The sequence below is a fragment of the Lygodium microphyllum genome, chromosome 18 (genome assembly GCF_053477565.2).
Source record: "Lygodium microphyllum isolate KBCC chromosome 18, Lygodium_microphyllum_v1.1.10, whole genome shotgun sequence".
Lineage (NCBI taxonomy): Eukaryota > Viridiplantae > Streptophyta > Polypodiopsida > Schizaeales > Lygodiaceae > Lygodium > Lygodium microphyllum.
Genome location: NC_141152.1, coordinates 17,377,559 through 17,404,856, shown reverse-complemented (window position 1 = coordinate 17,404,856; position 27,298 = coordinate 17,377,559). Strand labels below are relative to the sequence as shown.

General features: G+C 51.1%; 1 protein-coding gene across 4 annotated transcripts in view; it reads right to left on the bottom strand.

Annotated features, from left to right (window-relative positions):
- Positions 1 to 27,298, bottom strand: part of LOC148020631 (glycoside hydrolase family 2 protein) — a 254,701-nt gene that overhangs the window by 52,407 nt on the left and 174,996 nt on the right. For 2 of the 4 annotated variants that reach the window (XM_087698437.1, XM_087698436.1), the window contains exons 12-14: positions 23,990 to 24,125; positions 23,832 to 23,887; positions 23,443 to 23,742 (exon numbers count right to left, since the gene is read on the bottom strand). The exons of 1 other annotated variant lie outside the window; for it this stretch is intronic. In XM_087698437.1, coding sequence (XP_087554563.1) covers positions 23,443 to 23,742; positions 23,832 to 23,887; positions 23,990 to 24,125 — 492 coding nt within the window. The remainder of the gene's footprint in view (positions 1 to 23,442; positions 23,743 to 23,831; positions 23,888 to 23,989; positions 24,126 to 27,298) is intronic. One more of the 4 variants, XM_087698438.1, reaches the window with a different exon arrangement.

The window sequence follows — 27,298 nt, the reverse complement described above, 5'->3', positions numbered from 1 at the left end:
TCCAGTAAGTTAATAGGGAAAGCATTCTAACAGGGGACAGTCAGCATGGACCCTCATGATGCCTCAGTCTTCAATCTCGTCCATCTCAGCCCATTCAGCCCCTTTGACATCACGTGCCTGCATCTCCACTCTCAGCCCTATTGTAGCCCCATCTCAGCCACCATAACAGCACATGGCTTCTTCTTCACAAGAACCATGGTTGTGGTGCAACAAGATTAATGCTGAGCAAGCGTGTACTCATAGGCATCCCATTGCCATGATGAATATTCAAGAAGATAAATATGGCCAAAGCTAGACACCTCCATCCATGACCTTGCACACTACTTTTCTTGGCAAGTAGATGTGTCTTGTAAAACAACTGCAAAGAAGACAAAACTAATTCAACAAGAAATTAGGTGAGGTAGCACGGATCTATTAAAGGCTAATTAATGACTTGATCATTAATCATAAGTGAGCTGAACTTTAACTCAAAGCATGCATAATAACTTAAATGCCCCAAGTGAGCTACTTACTGGGCAAAACTTTCAAACTAACTCAATTCTAAGGTTCCAACTTTCAATTTAATGAAAGTTTCACATTGCACCATGTTCCTTTTGCCTTGCTCTTGTACCACATAGCCTATACACTTGTCCACTCCATACCCAATGTCAAATCCTTCATTGCCTTTGCAATGGTCATTATGCAAAGGGCTAGGGGTACCAAAATTAAAGTCCATTTTCATTAAAAATCTTTGTGAAGTTTAATTAAATTGTTGAGTTCATTTCTCATTTTGATGACACACGCTATCTTCATTGCCACTCGTAAGGCACCTATAACGCATATCTATGAGGGTTGCATATTGGATTAAATACAACATGCTTCCTTTCCAAAAGATGGTTTAGTAAGAGACGTTTACCAACTACAGCTTGAACTTAGTGATGTTTGTGGTCCAATGCAAATATTGTCTTTTAGCAATTACCCTTTTTTTTTCAAGTAAAATGTGCCTTATTACATTACTAAAAAGACACTGATTACAACGGAGTGCTCATCCTTAACAAACTAGCTGGAGCTGATGAAAGTCACAAGTACATCATGTATACAAGCCTCTCAAGGCAGTCTGGGGGGGATGGGGGCAAGAAGCCATGGAGGGGGGGTGTATTGCCATCTAGGACTGCTTGCCTGCATCATGAAAAACAAGTCCTAGCCGCCCCAAGTGCACATGAAATGACCACAGAGCTCTTGACGAGCCCTAGACTCATTGCCCTGCACCTGATCCCATCAGCCGCAGAGGGAGTGGATGCTGGAGGTCCAGAGCTATGCTAAGATTGCATGTATTGAAAGTCTCTCTCCACCGAAAGCCTCCTCACACCGCGCCTTCCAAATATGCCAACCAATAAGACTCCCTATGATCTCCCATACCTCAGAGCGGTCTGCTGAGGGCTCCACTACCTGGCGGATGGATAGAGCCTCTAAACCGACCACTGCGCACAACCCTACCTCGATAATGAATATCGTGTCCTCCATCCTGGCCTCATACAGAAGGTGATGGCCCTGGCTGACTGCCTGCCAGCAGAAAGCTCCCCATGAGATACATCCAAGGCTAGGTGCTTTATGGCGAAGGATGCGGCATGCTCCTCTCCACACAAGCTGTGCCACCTCACATGACCAAAGGTAGTGCTTTGGGTTTTCCAGAGGTTGCTGTCTGCAGCACTTACAACCTCCCTCCTGCATCTGGGCAAGCCAACTTCCCATCGCCGAGCCTCCATGTGCCACCAACCATAACAAATACGATACTCTCCTCGGCCTCCAGCTATCCCATAGGTGGTGCTAGAAGGTCCATCGGAAAGGCTATATGATACTGTGCTCCGCCCAATGCCTACTACGTGACGGCGCCCAATCCATATCCTCATGCACCAGTACGTGTCTGCCACTCCTGGTTTGTACTCCAGGAACCTCGGTGGCTTCTCGGCCATCACAATGGCCGGCCATAGCCACTCTCCCGGATCCCACTCCAGTTCATCAAGTGGCCTGCCCTCCCAGATCCAGAGGCGCCACTCCCTGAGCTCGTGTGAAAAGACAAAAGGGTCCAGCCGCCATGTCTTCCTCTAAAGGCCAATCATGCGGATCCTCTTCCATGAAAGGATAACCATCCCCTCATCTTGCTACCCTTTGTCAAGAGCCAAACGCCCCCCCCCCCCATACGGTGAAGAAAGTCCCAGGTGGAGCACCACTCACTCTACCTGCCACCTGTAGAGGGATGCCTGCTGGTGAAAACTTAGTGGCCCATACCTCCCTAGGCTCTATCGGCTCTCATATAGGGGAAGCAAGCCACTCCTGAGATATTGCTGCGTCTATCTCCCTTCTCCTCAACTCCACTCCTCTTTGGCAGCTTGATACTTGTTGCATCACCTCCTCGTCCACCATCCTGTACCTCTCCCACCATGTCCTGATGGTACGAGCCGGACCAGCCTCCCAAGCAGCCCACGGGATGTGGGGCCACTCACCAATCAGTGCCCCTTTTTGATCCTTAACCTGGGGGTTCCAGATCACTGGCTGACGGTCTATCTCCTCCTGGCAGCCTAGGGGGCCTTTGGATTAGGGCCTTACGGAGGCCCTGCCACACGCGGAGCAAGCTACGTAGGAAAGGTGATCTGGGCTAACGTGAAGATCCATCTCAGGGACGGCACCCACTCACCGTCAAGCCTCGGTCTACAATCTTGAAGACCCTCCTGCAATAGGACCTTCCAAGTCTTCCTCTGACTGATGCCGTATGATGGTCACCCACGCCACCTTGGCCCTGGAATCCTTGGAGCCATCTCGCCTGGACCAAAGGAAGTTCCACACTAGGCGGCGAATCTGCACTGCACAGGATGAGGAGAAGCACCAACATGAGGCGATGTACGAAGCCATCGCTAGGAGGACCTAGTTAACCACCAGGGCTCGGCCGGCTAGTGAGAGGCAAGCTCTGCTCCAATAGGTCAGCTTCCTTCGAATAGAATCGAGGAGTGGAAGAAATTGCTGGGCAGGAGTGATGTTGAATCCCACCTGGAACCCTAGGTACCGGACAGTCTGCCCTTTGCTCTCACCCATCAAAATCCCAAGTGGACGCCCCACTCCGTGCTAGAGTCCCGGTCTGTGAGGAAACGGACCGACTTTCGCTCCTACTACAGAACGGAATACCTCAAGAGCTAGCCTCACTCTCTCCAGCATCAACTCATCGTCCTCTATGTAGAGTGCTGTATCATCTTTTTTTTCTTCAAGTAAAATGTGGCTGATCATATTACTCAAAAAACTGATTACAACAGAGTGCTTATGCTTAACAGACTAGCTGGAGCTGGTGCAAAGTCACAAATACATCATGTATACAAGCCTCTCAAGGCGGTCTGGGGGGGATGGGGGCAAGAAGCCATGGAGGGGGAGTGTACCACCATCTGGGGCTGCCTTCCTGCATCATGAAAAACAGGTCCTGGCCGCCCCAAGTACACATGAAATGACAACGGAGCTCTTGACGAGCCCTGGACTCACCCTGCACCTCGTCCCATTGGCTGCAGAGGGAGTGGATAATGGAGGTCCAAAGCTCTGCTAAGGTCGCCTGTACTGAAAGTCTCTCTCCGTCGAAAGCCTCGTGACACTGCGCCTTCCAATTACACCATCTAGTAAGACTCGCTATGATCTCCCATAACTCAAAGCAGTCTGCTATGGGCTCCAGTACCTGGTGGATGGGTAGAGCCTCCAAACCGACCACTATGCATGACCTTGCCTCGACGATGAATATCGTGTCATGCTTCTCGGCCTCATACAGAAGGTGATGGCCCTGGCTGACTGCATGCTAGCAAAAAGCTCCCCATGAGATACATCCAAGGCTAGGTGCCATACGGCGAAGGATGCGGCATGCTCCTCTCCACACGAGCTGCCTCTCCTTACATGATCAAAGGCAGTGCTTTGGGGTTTCCAGAGGTTGCTATGTGCCATACTTACAACCTCTCTCCTTCTGCATTTAGGTAGACCAACTTCCCATCGCCAAACCTCCGTGTGCCAACACCCATAAGAAATACAATAGCCTCCTCGGCCTCTAGCTATCCCATAGGCGGCGCCAGAAGGTCCGTCGGAAATACTGCGTGATGCTTTGCTCCGTCCAGTGCCTCCTACGTGACGGCGCCCAATCCATATCCTCCTGCATTAGTACATGTTTGCCAATCCTGGCAGTGTACTCCAAGAACCTCGGTGGCTTCTTGGCGACCGCAGTGGCTCGCCATCGCCACTCTCGTGGATCCCACTCCAGCTCATCAAGTGGTTTGCCCTCCCAAATCCAAAGGTGCCAGTCCCTGAGCTCCTTCCAAAAAACATAGGGGTCTAATGGCCATGACTTCCCCTGAAGGCCCACCAGCCGAATCCTCCTCCACAAAAGGGCAGCTATCCCCTCATCCTCTTGCCCTCTGTCAAGGGCCAGACGCCCGCCTCCTGAACGGTGAAGAAAGTCCCTTGCGGGACGTCACCCACTCTATCTGCCACTTGTAGGGGGATGTGTGTTGGTGAAAACCTAGTGGCCCATACCTCCCCGGGCTCTATCAGCTCTCGTATCGAGGGAGCAAGCCACTTCAAAGGTATTGCTGCGTGCGTGGATTAGTCGCCTTTCTTAGAGAAAGGCAACGACTTGTGGACATTGAAATTGCATGCACAGTGATTGAGTGGAATCTTGCATTCAATGTCCTAAAGCAAGAGCAATGAAAGAAGATAGTAAAAGCCATTGCCAATGTGGGTCCATGTGAAGGGTGGACTGGTGTCACATACAACGACGTGAGAATGAGAAAGATTGATGAAGAGGAGAGGATTGATAGAGCCCTTGATCCTATTCAGGCTGCATGGATAAAATATGGTAGCTCCATTCTCACCGACGGATGGAGTGATTGTAAGAAACGAGGCATCGTCAACATACTTGTCTCATGTCCACTTGGCACTTACTTTTTGCGGGCCGTAGATACCGGCAAGAGGGGGAGAAAAACGACGGGTGCATTCATCTACCGCCACATTCAACAAGCTATCATTGAGGTGTACATTGCAATTTGCGTTTTAAATTTGTTTCACTTTCTTTCATTATGATAATATCATGATTCATGATTGAAATTTGATTTATACATAACTTGTAATTTGTAAATTGTTGTTTTAGGTGGGCCCCTCAAATGTGGTGCAAGTTGTTACTGAAAATGCATTGAATTGTCGGCACATGGGCCGTTTGCTTGAGACCGAGTTCCCTACCATTGTGTGGACTCCATGTGCAACTCATTGTTAGGACTTGCTCATGGAGAACATTGGGAAGCTCAAGTGGGTGAAGAGAGCGGTCCGCAAAGCTACATCAATTGTCACATTCTTCAAAGTAAAGGTAAACGTGCTTGCGATGTATCGTGAGCATAGCACATTGGAGTTGAAGAAGCCTTCTTCAACTCGCTTTGCTTACATGTGGTTGTTGCTGGAGCGCCTTTATAAGGTGCGGTCCGATGGTGTCCACTCTACGGAATGAGTGGGATGAGCATGAGACAAAGGAGACCAAAGCCATGCAGTGCTTGTGTCTTAATGAGCAGTTTTGGCAAAAAGTTCGTGCCGTTGTCATTGTCATGACTCCCCTTTATAGGGTGTTACGTATGAGTGATTGCGAGGGGTCCACCATGGGCCGTCTTGTTCACTTCTTCAGAGCGGCATTGGTGGAGGCACGTGCTTGTATAGTGATCACACAGACACAGCGTGTACATGTTTTAGAGATAGCAGAGAGGAGATGGGCGTGGATGCATAAGCCCATTCATGGTTTTGCCGCATTGGTACATCCGGCCTACAAGTCATCGGCCGTCATGGATGATAGAGAGTTGAGTTCAAACCAGCTTGCTTATTTAACTCGAGTGGTCCTTGTGGATGACCACAATTCACTGCTAGAGAAGCTAAGATGCTATGCAGGTCAGAGAGGGCATGTGGCTTTTGCTTCTTCCACTTGTTGGAGGAGAGAGTCACTTGTGAAGCCTTTATTTTGGTGGCAAAACTTTGGATACGCACTAGAGACCCTTCAGCCCTTAGCCATGAGGGTCCTTGCCCAAGATTGCTCTTCGGGTGCATGTGAGAGAAACTGGAGTGCCTATTCTCTCATTCACACAAAGATTCGTAATCAGCTTAGCACATGACAGTTAGAGGGGCTAGTCTATTGCCGCACTAACTTACGCATGATGAGGGCTATGATGAGCATGGGTAGTCCAAACCAGGTAAAGTTTAAACACTTAACCATAACATTTAAAATTTGTTGTTTTAACTTTTAAACTTTGAAGTTTGAAGTTTAAACTTTATTCTTTACAATTTAGACTTTAGCATTTACAATGATCAATGATCCATCTTACATGCATCACTACATTGTGTAGGTGAATGTTGATACATTTAAGTTGACAGGTGACACTCTTCCGAGTATACATAAGGAGGTGGATGAGGAGGAGATGATTTTCGCAGAGCTCTATGGAGAGCTTATAGCAGCAGATACTCGTGACACTCGTAGTCAAAGTGCTTGTGGGCGAGGAATTCTAGTAGGTGGTAGCACGGGCATGGTCATTCGACACCCTCCATCATCGAGGAGGGGTGGTTCGAGTGGCTTGTAGACATATGTAAGGCGGGGCTCTAGTAGCTCACATCCTGTGCCTCATAATGACATCCCCCCCCCCTGCCTACAAAGCCACTACCTAGGGAGCCATCATTTGATGATGATGGTAACCTCATGAGTGAGGATAAATATGAGTGTGTCTCATCATCGGATGCCAAGGAGTGATCTTTAGACTCTCTTCATGATCACTCAGATGGTTCTGATGATGATGATGATGATAGTGACACCTCATCATAGATTCATATGACATAGGTCTCTTTTTTCTTGTATCAGATATACTAGACTGTAGACTGTAGTTGTATCGCAAGTTTTGCGTAGCCCATGCGACCGCGATGGTCACCCTCATATATTCATCTTATTTGGTAATGAAATGGCTAGTTCCACTTTAAACATGTATTCTATGATCTATCATTTAATGTTTTATGATTTTTGTTATTTAAAAAATCATCTTAATTTTTTTTTCATACTAATATGGTAGCATACCTTATAAAATCATAAGGTACCAATTAGTAACGTATTTTATCGTACCGTATCGTACCTTTCGTACCTAACAACTATGGGAACATGTATGGGGCTAGGGGGCAGCCCTGTCGGACCGGTCTCTCCAGCTGAAATTCCTCTCACCTTCCATGTTTAAGAACCCTGCTAGTGGCCGATCTGTAAAGAGCGGAAACCCAACCTCACCATTGTGCCCTCTAGGAAATCCTAGTCCACCCTATCATAAGCTCTCTCGAAATCCAAGAGTAGTATGGCCACTCTCTGCCCACTCTATCCCCTCAAAGAAGGTAAATACATTCTCTAGGATGCTCCTATCCTGGACAAAGCCTGTATGTGTGTCATGGATGATGTCTGGGACGATGGGGCGTAGTCCCCTACCGATCATCTTTGCCAGTGCCTTATAGGCCACTGACAATAAGGTGATCGGTTTCCACTGGGAAAGCTCCAACTGGTCTTCCCCTTTGGGGAGAAGACTGATAAGGCTACCGAAAGACTCCCTAGCATTTGTCCTGCCGTGAAAATCTCTAGGAAGGCCATCGATAGGAGGCCCTTCACCACTTCCCAGTAGGTAGTGAAGAAGGCCTTAGAGAGCCCATCCTCTCCCGGGCATTTCTGCCCATGCTGTGTATGGAAAGCCTCCTCAAGTTACTTCTCTATGAAGGCGGCTAGGAGGGAGCGTCCCATCTCCTTTGTGCCGAGGGATGCAATGTGATCCTAGACCTGCTCTCTACATCGATGTCCTCTAGCTGAGGCTGTCTCATGCTGGAAAACGCACCTGTAGTAGTCGGTGGCAATCTCCATCACCTTGCCTTGGCTAGAACGAGCCCTGCCATATTGATCCCGAAGGCTACATATCTGCTCTCTTGTGGTGCGAAGCTGGTGCACGTGGAAGAACCTCCTGCACATTGTGTCCCCCTTCTGCGCCCAGAAGGCTGCTGAGGTGCGGAAAGAGAACTCTGAGCGCCTGTCCTCTAGGCCAGCAATGGCTGCTCGCGTGCACACCTCCTGTGCATGGAGGGTGGGATCCCTTGGTGCCTCCTGTAATAATCTCTGCGTGGCTACAGGGTCCCGCCGGAGTGCTCTCTCCTCCTCCCAGCTCTGCTGCCTGGCTGGTATGGATGCCTCTTGGTAGATTCTGCTCGATTGGGCTAGGACCTCTACAACCTCCTCCGCGATCTAGTCCCTCATGCCTCACTCCCTAGTCCAAATCTGCTCAATTTGTCTCATCACCTCCTCCTCCTATAGATTGGGTCTGGGATTTGACAGGATCACGCATGAAGGGCAGATATTGGAGGATCAAGTGTCAGGAGAATCGGGCAATGATTTGACAGCCTGGTGCCTGCCAACTGCCCAATCTGGCCTCTACAAGAGCAATCCCACTCTCCCACATAAAACATGTCCAACCGCTCTAGCAAGACACCCCCTAGCCGCCTGTATCCCCAAGAGAAATCCAGCGACCTCTCCCTCCTGTGGAAGACAAGATCTCTCTAGGCATCACGTGCTCCTATTTCCAGTAGCAAGACCTCCCATGCCTCCTGCTCCTCCCCAGTCATGCCCTGGTAGTTTCTACCTCTCGCCTGCTGGTCCTCTAAAGCCTCCAGGTTGTTGACGTCTTCTCCAACGATCCAAGAGTCCACCTCTGGAAGTCCATCCGCGATCTCCACCCAGAACTTGCTACATGCCCTAGCCTTAGTAGGGGCATAGACATTGAGGACTCCAAGGCATGAGTCCCCAATATCCAATCTGATTCATAGAACCCTCCTTGCCACTATCGTCCTCTGATCTCGTACACAGGCGGTGAGACTTGGGCCAATAGAGGTGCATACACCTCTGCTCCTACCGTGGGCACCGATGGCGTGCTCCCAATAAGTGTGCGAGCTGCCCAGGAGTACCTTCCCAACCCTATGAGCCTAGGTGGTAGTGAGCTTGTGCTCCTGTAGAAGTATGATGTCGATCCGACTAGCAAGGGCAGGTTGCAGCTACTGCTGAACAATCAACTTCCTGGAACCACGTGCCCCACTATAGTGGAGGCTATTCATGTTCCAAGATGCAAGGTGTACACTCATGGGGAGATCTGTGACTGACTGAACAAGCATCTGTTCGGCGTGGATGCTGCAGACGAGAAAGAGGAGCTATGGGGCATGCGGATGCGCTTTGCTGGTGGCCTAGCTGGTGAACTCCATTCCCCCATGGTAGCCCTAGGACGTACCATGGGGGTGATGGATTCGCGTGGTGGTACCACCAAGGCATCAAACAACCAAGTTGAGAGGTGAGACTCTATACACTGGTAGAAACGGGCCACCTGTGCAAGGGGCCACTCAATCACATCTGTTGGCACTCTCCACTACGGGAGGGCTCGAAAGATAATGCTCAAATGAGGAACCTCGGCCCCTACCCACCAATTGATGTCCATCATGCAGCCCGGTCACTGCTAGGAGAAAAGTGTTAAACCCCCTACTCCCATCCATTGGGAGATGTGGTCTGCCACCTGCCTTTTCATCTCCTCCTCCTCTACCTAAGTCGTTGTCTATCCTCCTATGTGAGAGGTCTGACAAAAGAAGGCATAATTTGGTCCATCCGATGGTGCTAGTAAAGGGACCGTGCCGCTCCTAGCCTTGCGTACCACGAAGATTCCCACCTCTAGGAGTAGTGGAAAAACTCCGCACTCCGCAACTCTCAAATAAAACTACGGCCCACTGCGAAAAAACTCCTGCGGTAGCGTCAGTGCCTATCGCGGGTAAGTGTGGTGTGCGGCATGGGCAGTTGAACTGGTGGCTGTGTGAGGCAGGGAGGTGGGGCTGGAGAGCCAATGGGTGGAGGATGTCAGAATCTAGGGCTCCTCATCTCCTTTTGGGGGGGGGGGGGGGGGGATCGAGGGAAGGTAGGGGGGATGGAGGCACCGGGCAAGCGTGGAGAGGAGGGGGGGGTGTATGCTAGGCTTGGGGGAGGGGCTATGAGGAGGGAGAGGGGGTGGGGTTCGGGGCTTTGCTGTATCATCTGCATACTCTGATTCTAACAACTCAGTCTCCTCTCTCACTGGAAGTTGGAGGCCATGTAATCCGCTGACATGTGACTGATGACAACCCTGTTGGTGGCCGATCTATAAAGTGTGGAGACCCCACGAATCCAAGCCTACGGGAAATCTAACCTCACCATGGTGCCCTCTATGAAATCCGAGTCCACTGTGTCATAGGCTTTCTCCAAATCCAAGAGTAGTACAGCCAGTCTCTGCCCACCGTGATGAGCCCACTCTGTCGCCTCAAAGAAGGTGAATACATTCTCTAGGATGCTCCTATCCTGGACAATGCATGTCTGTGTGTCATGGATGATGTGTGGAAGCACGGGGCGTAGTCACCTACCAATCATCTTTGCCAGTGCCTTATAGGCCACTGACAATAAGGTGATCAGTCTCCACTGGGATAGCTCCAACCGGTCTCCCCCTTTCAGGAGAAGACTAATAAGGCTTGCTAAAAGGCTCCTTGGCATCTCTCCTGAAGTGAAAAAATCCTCGACGGCCATCAGTAGGGGGTCCTTCACCACTTCCCAGTAGCTAGTGAAGAAGGCCTTAGAGAGGCCATTCCCTCCCGAACATTTCTGCCCATCCTGTGTATGGAAAGCCTTGTCTAGTTCCTTCCTTGTGAAGGGGACTAGAAGGGAGCGTCCCATCTCCTCTATGACGAGGGATGGGACGTGATCCTAGACTTGCTGTCTACCTCGATGTCCTCCAGCTGAGGTTGTCTCCCACTAGAAAGGGCGTCTGTAGTGGTCGATGGCAATCTCCATCACCTCATTTGGGCTAGAAAGAGTCCTCCCATATTGCTCTCGAAGGCTGCGTATTTGCTCTCCTGAGGTGCAAGGCCGGTGCACCTGGAATCCCCTTTCTATGCCAAAAAGCTGTTGAGGTGCGGAAAGAGATCTCCGAGCGCTTGTCCTATAGGCCAGCAATGGCTGCTTGCACGCGTAGCTTCTGTGCGTGGAGGGTGGGATCCCCTGGTGGCTCCTGTAATAATCTTTGCGTGGCTGCAAGGTCCTGCTAGAGTGCTCTCTCCTCCTCCTAGCTCTACTTCCTAGCCTGTATAGTTGCCTCTTGGCAGATTCTGCTCGACTCGGCTAGGACCTCTGCAACCTCCTCTATGATCCAGTCTCTCTTGCCCCACTCCCTGGTCCAAATCTGTTCTATCTGTCTCGTCATCTCCTCCCTCCTATAGATCAAGTCAGAGATCCGACAGGATTGTGTGCTTAGGGCACATGCTGGGGGATCTACTGTCAGAAGAACCGAGCAATGATTGGACAATGTGGTGCTTGCCAATCTGGCCTTCACGAGATCCTCCCCACTCTCCCACATAAAACTTGTCCAATCGCTCAAGCAGGACTCCACCTAGCCGCCTGTATCCCCAAGAGAAGTTCAAGACCTCTCCCTCCTGTGGAAGGCAGGGTCTTTCCAAGCATTGCATGCTCCTACTGCCAGTAGAAAAGACATCCCATTCCCCTTGCTCCTCCCCAACCATGCCCTCGTACTTTCTACCTCTGCCCTGCTGGTCCTCCAAAGCCTCCAGGTTGTTGAAGTCTCCTCCAATGATCCAAGAGTCCACCTCTAGGAGTCCATCCGCGATCTCCACCCATAAACTGCTGCGTGCCCTAACCTCCGTACGGACATAGACATAGAGGACTCCAAGGCATGAGTCCCCAATATCCAATCTGATCCATAGAACCCTCCTTGCCACTATCGTCCAGTGGTCTCATTCATAGGCAGTGAGACTTGGATCAATAGAGGTGCATACGCCTCCATTCTTGCCATGGGCACCTATGTCGTGCTCCCGATAGGTGTACAAGCTGCCGAGAAGTACCTTTCCTACCCGCTAGGCCTGGGTGGGAGTGAGCTTGTGCTCCTGTAGAAGTAAGATGTTTATCCGTCTAGCAAGGGCAGGCTCCAACTCCTACCGAACAATCAACTTCCTCGAACCACGTGCCCCACTACTGTAGTGGAGACTCCTCACATTCCAGGATGCAAGGTGTAAGCTCATGGGGAAACCTGCAACTGACTGAATAGGCATTTGTTTGGTGTGGAGGCTATTGATGAGGAGGAAAAACTATGGGACATGCAAGTATGCTTTGCCGCAGGTCTGGACGGGGAACTGCAGTCCCCCATGGTGGCCCTCGGTCGGACCATAGGGGTGATAGATGCTCCAAGTGGTACTATCAATGCATCTATCAGCCATGTTGAGAGTCGTGACTCTCTACACTGGTAGAAACGGGTTGCCTGTGCTAGGGGCCACTTGATCACATCCCTCAGAGCTCTTCACTGTGGAGGGGCTCGAAAGATAATGCTCAAGTGTGGGACCTTGGCACCAGCCCACCAATTAATGTCCATCATGGAATCACGCCACTACTATGCAAAGAGTGCTAGTCCTCCCATCCACTGGGAGATATGGTCCACCACCTGACTCTTCAACTCCATCTGTGTCGTCGTCCAATCCCTTGAGTGAGAGGACTAAAAGAAAAAAGTGTAGTTTGGTCCATCCAGTGGTGCTAGTAGATGGACCGTGCGCTTCCTTGACTTACGAACCACGAAGATCTCCACCTCTAGAGGTAGTGGGAACTCTCCACGCTCCACAACTCTCAGGTAGGACCATGGGCCACTGCAGAAGAACTCATGTGGCAACAGCTATGCCTATCTCGGCAAAGTGTGATGGGCGGCAAGGGTAGATCAGCTAGTGGTAGTGTGGGAGGGGGAAAACTGCTAGTGCGAGGAGGATATAGGCGTTTGTGGCTCATCACCTCCTATTGGGGGGGGGGGGGGGGGGGGTCTAGGAGAGATCACCCGAACTGGGTGCGAATTAGCGGGGGTGCTCAGCAGGGAGGTGGTGGGGGGGGAGAGGATCGAGGGATGGTGGCATGGTCGGAGGTACGTAACAGGTGTGGGGAGAGGGGACCTGATGGCCTTGGAAGGGGAAGGCTGTGGGCCAAGGCTACTAGGCAGAGTGTGGAAGGTGGGATGGGGGGTGTGGGGGCTGTGGGATCTTAGGTGAGGTAATCTATGGCGCGGTTGGTGGCTGTGGGGGTCTGTAGTCTTCCCGGGTGGGGCAAGCAAGAGAGGGCTGCGGAGTGCTCTACCGAGGGGGCGTTGCTCGCCCTGCTGCTCCTTGCTATTGAGGCTGTGTCTGAGGAGCTGGCTGCGGCCCCCCCTATTGTCTCCCTCTCTGTCGTCTCTAGACCTGTGTGAAGCCGTTAGCGTCCACCTATACGGGCCTGTCGGCGAAGCCACCTTGGCTCCGAAATGCGTACAATCTGCTGCATGATGCCCAAAGTCGTGGCAGTGCAGCCACTGCCCTGGTTGCCTAGTGACAATGACCTGCTGCCTAGAGGAGTGACCTCCTGCCTCAATCTCTAAGAACTTTGGTATACTTGATCTATGGCATGGATGGCTAAGAGCTGTTGCTCAGAAAAGAGGATGCGCAAGGCGTTTGACTGGGGGGCACTCGCACATTGCGTGGGTGTCTGACCAAAGGTTTCCATTGCATGTCCTTGCAGGGAACCTATCTATCACACTGCTGTGCTACTGCGGGGGGGAGTTGTTGCAGGGGGAGGGAGCAACTAGAGGTGGGGGGGGGAGGGGAGGGAAAAATTGTTGTTTTCAAAATGGTGGTGTGACCGCCTGGCCAAGCCTCAAGGCAGAAGAGGCCCGGGAGGGGGGGGGGGGGATTATCAAGCAAGAGGGGGGGGGATTGACGAGAGGGTGCAGGGCAGGGGGAGGGGATTGGCGCACGCAGGGGGAGGGGAGGACTGGCACGGCAGCAGTTCAGTTGGAGACGGGAGGGCAGCGACACGACATGATGGCAGGAGCGAAAAAAATTTCTTATCTTGTCACTTCAGCCGTGCTTTCTAGCAATTACCTACACTTCATGACTTTTATCACATTTTTCCCTTAAAATTCAGTTCTATCCATCTTTTAGTATTGAATCCAATCTCTCCATCTTGAATCACTAATTCTTTGACGATTACTCTAGGCTTGCATGGGTGTATCCTTTGAAAGCTAAGGCTGAAATATTATTGTGCTTTGGACAAATTGTATAGCTGAAAAATTGTCATGATCTAAAATAGGCACTCTATGTTACAAGTGGGTCAAATACTCTAAAAGCAATGCATCACTCAGATGGCATTGATATGGAGTTTCTTGACCAGCACATTGGTGCTGGTATGGAGAATGATATATTGGGTTCAAATGTGGAATCCCAGGCTGAGGATTCTCAGGATGATAGAAAAGGAGAATTTTGCTGAAGTAGAAACTGTGAGCTCTCCCCCGTCACGTTCGTTGCGCTCCAACCCCCCGCTATCGCGCCAGCTCCCCCGCCTCTGTCCCGCTACTCCCCCGCCCGCCTCTGCCTCTGATCGACCCCTCTCCGCTACTCGTCACCGCCTCTGCTCGACGCCCTGCACAGCACTGCCCCGCCCCTGCTCGACGCCTCCGCCCCCGCCTGATTGGCCACGTCACCTGATCGCCCTTGCTTGGAAAACACCCCCCCGCGCGCTGCCCCCGCCTATTCCACCGTGACACCCGGCTTGGCAGACACACCACCTATTTCGAAAGCAGTAACTCCCCTCCCCCCCCCCCCTCCAATTGCTCCCTCCCTCTGCAGCAACTCCCCCCTCCGGTAGCACAGCAGCGTGAAAGGTAGGTTTTCAGCAGGGACACGCAATGGAAACCAATGGTCACACGCCGGCGCACTCAGCGAGTGCCGCCTAGTCAAACACCTTGCACGTAGTCCTCTCTGAGGAGCAGCTCTTAGCCGTCCGAGCTAAGGAGCTCGATCTAATGGAAACAACGATTTATGGTCATGTAGTAGGACATTCCCCAGCCAAGGCCTAGCTTCGGGACTAGCTTCACTCCATGCTACACATCAGCACAACGCATATCTTGGAGGTGGTCCTATTGGGCCAAGGGATCTTCATGGTCCATCTCAACTCGACAGACGCGGCTCGCGAGTTACTCTCTAGTTCACCATATGCGTCTATGAAGGGGGTCATATACATGGTCCCTCGGTACAGTGGCTTTACTGTGGAGGCGTTTGCACTCCACAACAGGTCTCTTCGGCACCCGGTCACCCTTCTTTTCCCCGGCCTGGCGATTGAGTATCACCAGTTTGTGGGAGACTTTGGACGGCTCTTCAGTACTGTCCTTCCCGCGTCTTTCAGGGATGCAGTGACAGCAACAAGAGTCCCAAAGGTACATGTGGCAATGAAAGAGCTCAAGAATATCCCACAGTTCCTAGAGATTGAGGCAAGCGGGTACTGCTTTAGGCAGCAGGTCATTGTGACTGGGCAACCAGGGCAATGCCTGCGCTGCCACGACTTTAGGCATCAGGCAACAGCTTGTACACGTTTCAGAGCCAAGGCAACTCCGCCCACAGGTTCGCAGGTGGACGCCGACGGCTTTACACGGGTCTAGAGACGACAGAGAGGGAGACGGCAAGGGGGGGCGCAGCCAGCTCCTCAGACCCAGCCTCATCAGTAGGATGCAGGTGGGCAAGCTAATCCCCCTCGGCAGAGCACTCCACAGTCCCCCCTGTCCGTCCCACCCCACAAGACCGCAGTCCCCCCACATTCTCCACCCGTGCCATAGACTGCCTCGCCTGAATTCCCATAGTCCCCTCCCCCCCCCCAAAACACCCGCCATGCATCTCCATCCATCCCACCATCCCTCAATCCTCTTTCCCCCCACCCCCCCATCCTACCGACGAGCAAACCCTCCCCCCCCCCCCCCCCCCCCCCGATCCGCACCTGGGTCAGGTGAGCCTCCCCAAACCCAACCCCCCTCCTCCCACAGGAGGTGATGAGCCATACACACCTACCTCCTCCGCGCACTAGCAATCTTCCCCCTCCCACAGCCACCAAATCATCCGCCCCTCCCCCCCTCCCCAACACCCGCCATGCATCTCCATCCATCCCACCATCCCTCAATCCTCTTTCCCTGCACCACCCCCCCTACCGACGAGTAAACCCTCCCTCCCCCCCCCCACCGATCCGCACCCGGGTCAGGTGAGCCTCCCCAAACCCAACCCCCCTCCTCCCACAGGAGGTGATGAGCCATGCACACCTACCTCCTCCGCACACTAGCAATCTCCCCCCTCCCACAGCCACCAACTCATCCACCCCCCCCCCCCCAATCCGCACCTGGGTCAGGTGAGCCTCCCAAAACCCAACCCCCCTCCTCCCACACGAGGTGATGAGCCATACACACCTACCTTCTCTGCGCACTAGCAGTCTTCCCCCTCCCACAGCCACCAACTCATCCGCCCCTGCCACCCGCCACACCTTCCCAAGACAGGCACAACTATTGCCACAAGGGTTCTTCCGCAGTGGCCCATGGTCATACCTGCGAGTTGCGGAGCGCGGAGAGTTCCCACTACCTCTAGAGGTGGGGATCTTCGTGGTTTGTAAGTCAAGGAGGAGCAAGGTCCATCTACAAGCACCACCGGATGCACCAAACTACACTTTTTTTCTTCAGTCCTCTTACTCAAGGGAGTGGACGACTACACAGATTGAGGAGGAGTTGAAGAGTCACGTGGCAGATCACATCTCCCAGTGGATGGGAGATGAAGGATTAGCATTGTTTACACAACAGTGGCCAGGTTGCATGATGGACATTAACTGGTGGGCTGGTGCCGAGGTCCCACACGTGAAAATTATCTTTCGAGCCCCTCCACAGTGGAGAGCTCCGAGGGACGTGATCGAGTGGCCCCCGGCACAAGCGGCCCGTTTCTACCAGTGTACAAAGGCGTGATTCTCAGCATGGCTGATAGATGCATTGATACTACCACTTGAAGCATCTATCACCCCTATTGTCCGGCCGAGGGCCACCATGGGGAACTGGAGTTCACCGTCCAAACCGGTGGCAAAGCGCACTTGCATGCCTCACAGTTTCTCCTCCTCATCAACAGCATCCACACCGAACAAATGCCTGTTCGGTCAGTCATACGTTTCCCCATGAGCCTACACCTTGCATCCTGGAATGTGAATAGTCTCCACTACAGTAGTGGGGCACGTAGTTCCAGGAAGTTGATTGTTCGACAGGAGTTGCAGCCTGTTCTTGTCGGACAGATCAACATCTTGCTTCTGCAGGAGCATAAGCTCACCCCCACCCACGCCTAGCGGGTTGGGAAGGTACTTCCAAGCAGCTCGCACACTTACTGGGAGCACGCCATAGGTGCCCATGATGTGGAGGAGCAGGAGGCATGGGAGGTCTTTTTGCTTGCAGTCAAAGCACGTGATGCCTGGAAAGACCCTCCCTTCCACAGGAGAGAGAGGTCGTTGGACTTCTCGTGGAGATACAAGCAGCTAGGTGGAGTCTTGCTAGAGCGGTTGGACAGGTTTTATGTGGGAGAGTGGGCAGGCTGTCATGGAGGCCAGATTAACGAGTTCGCAAGCAACACGTTGTCCAATCATTGACTGGTTCTCCTGAAACTTGACCCCCTAGCATCCACCCTAGACACACGATCCTATGGGATCCCTGACTCGATCTATACAAGGGAGGAGGTGATGAGACAAATAGAGCAGATTTGGACTAGAGAGTGGTACAAGAGGGACCGGATAGTGGAGGAGGTTGCAGAGGTCCTCGCCGAGTCGAGCAGAATCTGCCAAGAGGTAGCCATACAGGCCAGGCAGCAGTGTTGGGAGGAGGAAGGCACTCCGACGGGACATTGCGCGCGCAAGTAGCCATTGTTGGCCTGGAGGACAGGCGCTCGGAGTTCTCTTTCCGCACCTCAGCAGCCTTTTGGACACGGAAGAGGGACACGATGTGCAGGGAGTTCTTCCAGGTGCACCAACGCCGCACCGCAGGAGAGCATATACGCAGCCTTCGGGATCAATATGGGAGGACCCGTTCTAGCCTGGATGAGGTGATGGACAATACCACCGACTATCACACGCGCCTTTTCCAGCAAGAGACACCTGATGTAGACAACAGATATGGGATCACATCCCGTCCCTCGTCACAGAGGAGATGGGAAGCTCCCTTCCATCCCCATTCAAAGAGAAGGAACTAGAGGAGGCTTTCCATGCACAAGATGGGCAGAAATGCCTGGGGGAGGATGGCCTCTCTAAGGCCTTCTTCACTACCTACTTGAAAGTGGTAAAGGACCCCTTACTGATGGCTTTCCAAGAGATTTTCACTTCAGGAAAGATGCCAGGGAGTCTCTCGGCAAGCCTTATAAGTCTTCTCCCCAAAGGGAGAGACCGGTTGGAGCTCTCCCACTGGAGACCGATCACCTTATTGTCAGTGGCATATAAGGCACTAGCAAAGATGATTGGTAGGCAACTACGCCCCGTGCTTCCAGATATCATCCATGACATAAAGGCAGGCTTTGTCTAGGATAGGAGCATCCTAGACAATGTATTTACCTTCTTTGAGGTAACAAAGTGAGCTCAGCACAGTGGGCAGTACTACTTTTGGATTTCGAGAAACCTTATGATAGGGTGGAGTGGGATTTCCTAGAGGGCACCATGGTGAGGTTGGGATTCCCTCAGACTTGGATTCGTGGGGTCTCTAGCCTCTACAGATCAGCCACCAGCAAGGTTCTCATAGGCCAAAGGTGAGGGGAGGAGTTTCGGCTAGAGAGATCGGTTCGACAGGGCTGGCCCCTGGCGCCATACCTGTTCCTACTCTTCGCAGAGGCGATGTCTAACTTCCTCAAGTCACGTGTGAGCAGATTAGGCAGCCTCCGACTTCCAGTGAGAGAGGAGACTGAGTTGTTAGACACAGAGTACGCAGATGATAGAGCCCTCTACATAGAGGACGATGAGTTGATGCTGGAGAGAGTGAGGCTGGCTCTTGACGTGTTCTGCTTTGCGGCGCGAGCGAAAATCAACTCGTGAAAGTTAGTTGGTTTCCTCATAGACCTGAACTCTAACACAGAGTGGGGCGTCCATGTGGGATTTAGATGGGTGAGCAGAGGGCAAAGTGTCCGATACCTAGGGTTCAAGGTGGGACTCGACGTCACTCCTGCCCAGCAGTTTCTTCCTGTCCTTGATTCTCTTCGGAGGAAACTGACCTACTGGAGCACAGTTCGCCTCTCACTAGCCGAACGAGCCTTGGTTGTAAACTAGGTCCTCTTAGCGACGGCCTAGTACATCGCCTCGTATTGGTGCTTCTCCTCATCGTGCGTAGTGCAGCTTCTCCGCCTAGTGTGGAATTTCCTATGGTCAAGATCTGATGGTTCCAGGGATTCCAGGGCCAAAGGGGGTGGGCGACCATCATACGACATAGGTCACACGGAGGGCTTGGGATCATAGACCCAGAATATAAGAGTAGGGCCATCTTGGGCAAGCTAGTTGTCCGCAGTCTTACACCAGGCGGGCAGACCTGGAAGGTCTTATTGTAGGAGGGCCTTCAAGATTGTAGACAGAGATTTGGCGGTGAGTGAAGGCCGTCCTTGAGATGGATCTTCACATCAGCCAAAATTACCCCCCCTAGATCACCTTTCCTTTGCAGCCCAAATCTAGAGACCCCCAGGCTGCCAGGAGGAAATAGACCGTTAGCCGGTGATCTGGAACCCCCAGGTCAAGATCGGGAAGGGGCACAGATAGGTGAGCGCCCCCACATCCAGTGGGTTGGGCCGGACACCGGCCCGCTGGCTCGTACCATCAGGACATGGCGGGAGGTGTACAGGATGGCGGACGAGGAGGTGTTGCAGCCAGTATCAGGCTGCCAGAGAGGAGCGGAGTTGAGGAGAAGGGAGATAGACGCAGCAATACCTGCAGAGTGGCTTGCTCCCCTGATACAAGTGCCGATAGAGCCCGGGGAGGTATGGGCAGCTAGGTTTTCACCAGTAGGCATCCCTCTTCAGGTGGCACGTAGAGTGGGTGGCGCCCCGCAGGGGACTTTCATGGCCGTTCCGGAGGGAGGACGTCTGGCCCTTGACAGCGGGCAGTAGGATGAGGGGATTGCCTCCCTTTCGTGGAGGAGGATTTGGGTGGTGGGCCTTCAAGGGAAGACATGGCAATTGGACCTCTATGTTTTTAGGAAGGAGCTCAGCGAGTGGCGCCTTTGGATCTGGGAGGCCATACCACTTGATGAGTTGGAGTGGGATCTAGGAGAGTAGCTATGGCCGGCCTTTGTGGTCGCCAAGAAGCCACCCAGGTTCCTAGAGTGCACTGCCAAGATTGGCAGACATGTACTGATGCAGGAGGATATGGACTGGGTGTCGTCACGCAGAAGGCACTAAGCGGAGCACAGCATCACGGAGCCCTTCCGACGAACCTTCTGGCGCCGCCTATGGGATAGTTGGAGGCCGAGGAGGGTGTCGTACTTTTTATGGCTGGTGGCACATGGAGGCTTGGCAGTGCAAAGTTGGCTTGCCCAAATGCAAGAGGAAGGTTGTAAGCGCTGCACGCAATAGCCTTTGGAAACCCCAAAGCACTGCCTTTGGTCATGTGAGGAGGCGCAGCTCGTGTGGAGAGGAGCATGCTGCATCATTCCCGTATAGCACCCAGCCTTGGGTGTATCTCATGGGGAGCCTTCTGTTGGTACGCACTCAGCCAGGGCCATCACCTTTTGTATGAGACCAGGATGCAGGACCCAATATTCATGATTGAGGCAGGGTCGTGTGCAGTGGTCAGTCTGGAGGCTCTACCCACCTGCCAGGTACTGGAGCCCACAGCAAACCGCTTCGAGGTATGGGATATCATAGGGAGTCTTACTGAATGGCATATGTGGAAGGCACAGTGTCAAGACGCTTTCGGCGGAGAGAGACTTTCAGCACATGCGACCTTAGCAGAGCTCTGGACCTCCATCATCCACTCCCTCCGCGGCTAATTGGATCAGGTGTAGGGCGAGTCTAGGGCTCGTCAGGAGGTCCGTGGTCACTTCATGCGTACTTCGGGCGGCCAGGGTCTGTTCTTCGTAATGCAGGCAGGCAGCCCCAATTGGCGATATACCCCCCCTCCCCCCCTATGGATTCTTGCCCCCATCCCCCCTAGACTGCCTTGAGAGGCTTGTATACATGATGTATTGGTGACTTTGCATCAGCTCCAACTAGTTTGTTGAGCAAGAGCATTCTCTTGTAATCAGTTTTTTTGAGTAATATAATCAGGCACATTTTACTTGCAAAAAAAAAAAAGGATGATAGAAAAGGAGTAACCAAGCACCACAAGCAAGCGGTTTATCCTTTGAGCTCTCATCCTCCTCAACACGACAGAAATGAGGGGTTTAGCATATACTTTCTAAAGCTAATAGCCTGATGAGTGCTTACGTCCATGCAAATGAAGGAAAAGCAACTAGTTTGCACAACAGGGGAACATGCAGTGGCAATTATGGAGATAAACATTGTACTACATCAAATTGCAGCCTTCCATAAGAGTGCCATCTTTTATTCCACATGTTGAACTCCCCTCATTGCCCATATCTGGGCATGGCTAGAGGCCTTGATTTTGCTTTTGCTTTTGCTTGTCACTTGTTTGATAATGGGCACGTGCAGCCTCCTCTTACTAAGGAAATTTATGACAGTCCCAAAGGGTTCCTTGGGGTCATCTTTTGCAACTTGTAGGCTCGTCCATGCATGATGCAACAAATTCCTTTGCTTCTTGAATGGACAACTTCGTCCCACTAAGATATATTTGGAGCTCTTTGTTTATGAAATGAACTGAGGAGCTTTTGATGGCCCTTGTTTTGTATGGCCAATCGGTTCACTTCATCTTACAATGCAGCCATGATCTTGTGTCGCCCTTGGGCAATATGGGCAAATGGATGAGCATAACCCTAGGCCTAACGGTGAGTCTGTGGTGAAGTGCCAGGGCATTAAGAATCCTGTTCAGCTCCATTGCATCCACCCCCAACCAATGTTACTCAAACTTTTCAGGAGTGAGGCAAAGAATATTATTCTAAGCTTCAGTTGTCTCAGATGGCACAGGTGGGTGTGGCCACTAAAAGTAGTTCAGATTCCATTTTCAGTTCAGATTCCATTTTACGGATGCTTGAGAAAGGTTGCTTACTTCAAGGGATGCTCTTTGAAATCAAAAGCAGCAGACGTTGTGGATGTCATCCAAAGTCAGATGGAGAGGTTCTAGGCAAGTAAGTCTGCAGCTGCAAAAGGGAATGCACTGCAGCAATAATTTTTACTTGCCTGCATATTATGATGTTAGTGTCATGTCATATAAAGGGTGTTTCATCCCTAGCAGTGCTTCCATAACACTACCAAAGGTACCCACAGCAGCTGTCTTCATATACAAAGTGTATGTTGGTGATTGTTTACCCATGCAAGTAATATAATAGAAAAAAAATTAAGGAGAAACCTGATTCACAAGGGACCAATCAGTCCCACGCCTTATCTCCAGGACTCTAGTGCAGTTGCTACTCTTTTCATATCCAATATTGTCCATCCAATCAAATTAATCCTAACATGGAGCTTGACATCAGGGAGAAAGTGGTAGACATGGAGGCATGCCGCATCATCAATGGCCTACAATAAAGGCAATCTGTGTGCCAAAACATGATTTATGAGTGCAATTACAGTGACAAGGGATGGATTTTGGGGATGATGAGAGGAACAGGGATGGAGATGGAGATGGGAACACTGTCCCCTGTCATCATGACAGTGGGCTCTAACATGAGGATAGGACTCCGATAATACTGGAAGTCAGAGAGTGGCAATCCCATGTCATTATGGTGCAGTTGATCCAGTAGGCAGAGAATCTTCGCATTGAAGTATAGCTATGTTCCAGAATGCCCCCAATTAGTTAACGATGAGAAGACCCCAGATAGTAATATCCATTTTCAAAGAGAAGATACCCATAGAAAACAAAAAGAAAGACATGTGCCCATAGAACATACTTTGTATGTTCATTCAAACAATGAAATCAAGCAAACATGTAAATCAAAGCAGAAAAGTCTAAGAAGGTGTATCATCTCCAACTGCTGCTGCTTTGGAGATGAAGAAAATTACGAGGAGTTAGTGACTGAAGGAAAAATGGAGAGGGAAAGAGAAGCGGAGGAATCAAGATGCGAGACATGAATTGACAGGAGGTGGAAAACTACTGTGGATGGACAGAAGCAACACCAGATGAGCACACGCAAAAGCAGGACTGCAGTGGAACTGTAAACACTCCAGGAAAGTAGAAAGAAGGGCAGATGGCTACATGCATATGGGAGGCCAGTACAGGTTATGAGCAACAGCCAGATGTTAAGGCTTTACAAGTATACTTAGTAACTCAAACATAACAAACTATGTTCAAAAATTTAATAACACAAATGTGACTCCTTGCAATGGAGCATCACATGTATCGCAAAGATGAATACCACACCACAGCCTAAGTAGCTGAAGTTTCCTTCATTGAATATTTACCTTTGGAACATAAGATATGTTTCCAGAAACCCTAAGCTGATTTGAAGCAATAGTATGGCCAGCCTCAGCCCATGGCAATGAGTTCTTAAGTTTTGCAGTTATTGTCAGATAGATCTGCACAACTGGTGTACAGGATAAGCATGAAGACCATGGTCCATCATTGAGAGGCAGCATGTGTTTTTGTCCTGGCTCAAGATGTGGGATTGACAGTTCTCCAGAACTCAAGACATGGCCATCTCCAGAGACAGACCAAAAGAACTCCATGTTTGAGGTCGATATGAAGAAGTTTCGGTTCAGAATCTAACACCAAAAAATTCATGAAAAGTTAGCACTTTATTAAAACTGCCAAGCATCTCATTAGAGTATACAGAGACACTACTGTATCCTACCTCGACAGTATCTTCCACCATAAGAATTTTGATTGGCTGATAAACAAATTTTACCTCTACACACAGAAAAATGAGAATAGTTTGAACTGGGATTTTATACCTTCATAACTACAGAAAATCTAAAGGAATACAAACCAGCAGTTATCCTTGACAATTACCACTCAGAGCAGGATGTGGAGTTCGATCTGGCCATGTAAGGCCATTGAGACAGAAGTTCAAGTCATTCGGTACATCATCAAAGTCTCCACCATAAGCCCAATGCTTTATTCCATCAGCACCCTCTTTCAGTAAACCCTTTTATAAATAAAAAATGCAACATTTCTATCAGTACATGAATTTCTTATCTTTCTGCTATAATAATTAACTCACCTCTAGGGGAAAAGAAAAAAGATAAAACAAGCCACCATGCTGCTTTCCATTGTTTGCCAAATTTTGTGCAAAAGTTAGTAGCTTTTAGTTATTTGCAAAGCACCATTTCTGAGGAAAATGCCTTTCACAAGTTTCTTGAACCACACTGATTTGAATGAAGTGATAATGTGTGTAGTCTTGCCCATAGGCTCCTCACCAGCAGCCTAGCGCCCCCCCCCCCAAACACAGCCACTAGCTCATCTGGCCCAACCACCTATCACACTTTCCCTCAATAGGCACAGTTGCTCCCACAGGAGTTTTTCCGCAGTGGCCCGGGGTCCTATTTGAGAGTTGCGGAGCGCGGAGAGTTTCCACTACCTTTGGAGGTGGGGATCTTCATGGTCCACAAGTCAAGGACCCGCAAGTTCCATTTACTAGCACCACCGGATGGACCAAAATATGGTTTTTTCTTTCATACCTCTCATTCAAGAGATTGGACGATGACACAAATAGAGGAGGAAGTGAGGGGCCAGGTTGCAGGCCACATCTCACAGTAGATGGGTGAAGAAGGGCTAGCACTCTTTTCCTAGTAGTAGCCAGGGTGCATGATGGACATTAACTAGTGGGCTGGAGCCTAGGTCCCATATCTAAGCATTATTTTTAAAGCCCTACCCACTGGAGCTCGCCGATGGATGTGATCAAGTGACCCCTCGCAAAGGCTGCCCGCTTCTACCAGTAAACAGAGTCACGCCTCTCAGCCTGGCTGATAGACTCCCTGGTGGTACCGCTTGGAGGATCTATCACCCCCATGGTCCTGCTCGAGAGCCACCATGGGGGAATGGACTTCACTCTCCACGCTTGCGGCCAAGCGCATTCGCATGCCCCATTGCCCCATAGATCTTCTTCTTCTTCAGCAGCTTCCACACTGAACATATGCCCGTTCGGTCCACTCCCATGGTCCCACTCGAGAGCCACCATGGGGGGGAATGGACTTCACCCTCTAGGCTTGCGGCCAAGCGCATTTGCATGCCCCATAGCTCTTCTTCATCAGCAGCTTCCACACTGAACACATGCCTATTCCGTTAGCACAGGTCTCCCCATGAGTCTACACCTAGCATCTTGGAACATGAATAGCCTCCACTACAGTGGGGCACGTGATTCCAGGAAATTGATTGTTCGATAGAAGCTGCAGCCTTCCCCTTGCCGGACGGATCGACATCTTACTTCTTCAAGAGCACAAGCTCACCCTCTCCTAGGCCCATTGGGTGGGAAAGGTACTTCCACGTAGCTCACACACCTACTGGGAGTACTCCATCAGTGCCCACGGTAGGAATGGAGGCATATGCACCTTGAGTTCAAAGGGTTTAAGTTTGCAGCTAGAGTAGGCTATTACCACGGTATGGTCGGGGAGGGGCAGGAGGCATGGGAGGTCTTCCTCCTTGTAGTGGGAGCACGTGATGCTTAGCGGGACCCAGCTTTTCATAGGAGGGAGAGGTCGCTGGACTTCTGTTGGGGATACAGGCAGCTAGGTAGAGCTCTTTTGGAGCAGCTAAAGTGGTTCTATGTGGGAGAGTGGAGGTGCTCTCGAGGAGGCCAAATAGGGCAGTTGACTGGCACCATTTTGTCTGATCACTGTCCGGTTCTCCTCACACACGATCCTATCGAATCGTTGACTCGATCTACAAGAGGGAGGAGGTGAGGAGGCAAATTGAGCACCTCTGGACTAGGGACTGGGCCAAGGTGGATCGGATCGTAGAGAAGGTTGCAAAGGTCTTAGCCGAGTCGAGTAGGATCTGCCAGGAGGCAGCCCTACAGGCCAGGCAGTAGAGTTGGGAAGAAGAGAGCACTCCGGCAAGACCTAGCAGCCACTTATACACTACTCCAGGAGGCACCAGGGCATCCCACTCTCCACACGCAAGAGGTGCGGGCACGGGCAGCCCTCGACAGACTTGAGCACACAGGCACTCTCAGTTCTCCTTCCATACCTCAACAACCTTTGGCCACGGAAGGGGAAAACGATGTGCCGGGAGTTTTTTCAGTTGCATCAGTCTCACACCTCACGAGATCAGATTCGCAGCCTTCATGATCAATACGGGAGAATTCGCTCTAACCCGAATGAGGTGATGGAGATTGCCATTGACTTCTATCGACAGCTTTTTCAGCAGGAGGCAGTCTCAACCAGAGTATAGTTATGTAGACAACACGTCTCGGATTGCATTCCGTCCCTTGTCACAAAGGAGATGGGACACTCTCTCCTAGATCCATTTATAGAGGAGCTAGTTGAGGCCTTCGATGCACAAGATGGGCAAAAATGCCTTGGAGAGGATGGTCTTTCTAAGGCCTTCATCACTACCTACTACTGAGAGCAGGTGAAGGATCCCCTACTATTGGACTTTTAGGAGATTTACAACTCAGGTTAGATGCTAGGGAGTTTATCCGCAGGTCTTGTCAGTCTTCTCCCCAAAGGGGGAGACCGATTGGGGTTGTCCCAGTGGAGACCGATCACCTTGTTGTCAGTGGCCTATAAGGCACTGGCCAAGATGATCGGTAGTCGACTTCGCCCTATGCTTCCAGACATCATTCATGATACCCAAACAAGTTTTGTCCAAGATAGGAGTATCCTAAACAATATCTTCACTTTCTTCAAGGCAATCGAGTAGCCTTACCATAGTGGTCAAGGATTGGTAGTACTCCTGGATTTCGAGAAGGCCTATGACAAGGTTGACTGGGACTTCTTAGAGGGCACCATTGCGAGGCTGGGCTTCCCCTAGGCATGGATTTGTGGGGTTTCTGAACTTTATAGATTGCCCACTAGCAGGGTTCTCATTGGTGGCAGGAGAGGGGAGGAGTTTTCGCTACAGAGATCTATCCGGCAAGGCTGATCTCATACCCCGTATACGTTCCTACTCTTTGTGGAGACGATGTCCTAGTTCATCTGCTCATGTGTGAGCGGGTTACATGGCCTTCAACTTCTGGTGAGGGAGCAGACTGAGCTACTAGACTCAAAGTATGCAAATGATACCACTCTTTATGTAGAGGATGATGAGCTCATGTTGGAGAGAGTGAGACTAGCTTTGGAGATATTTTGCACTGCCATTGGAGCAAAAATCAACTAGTAA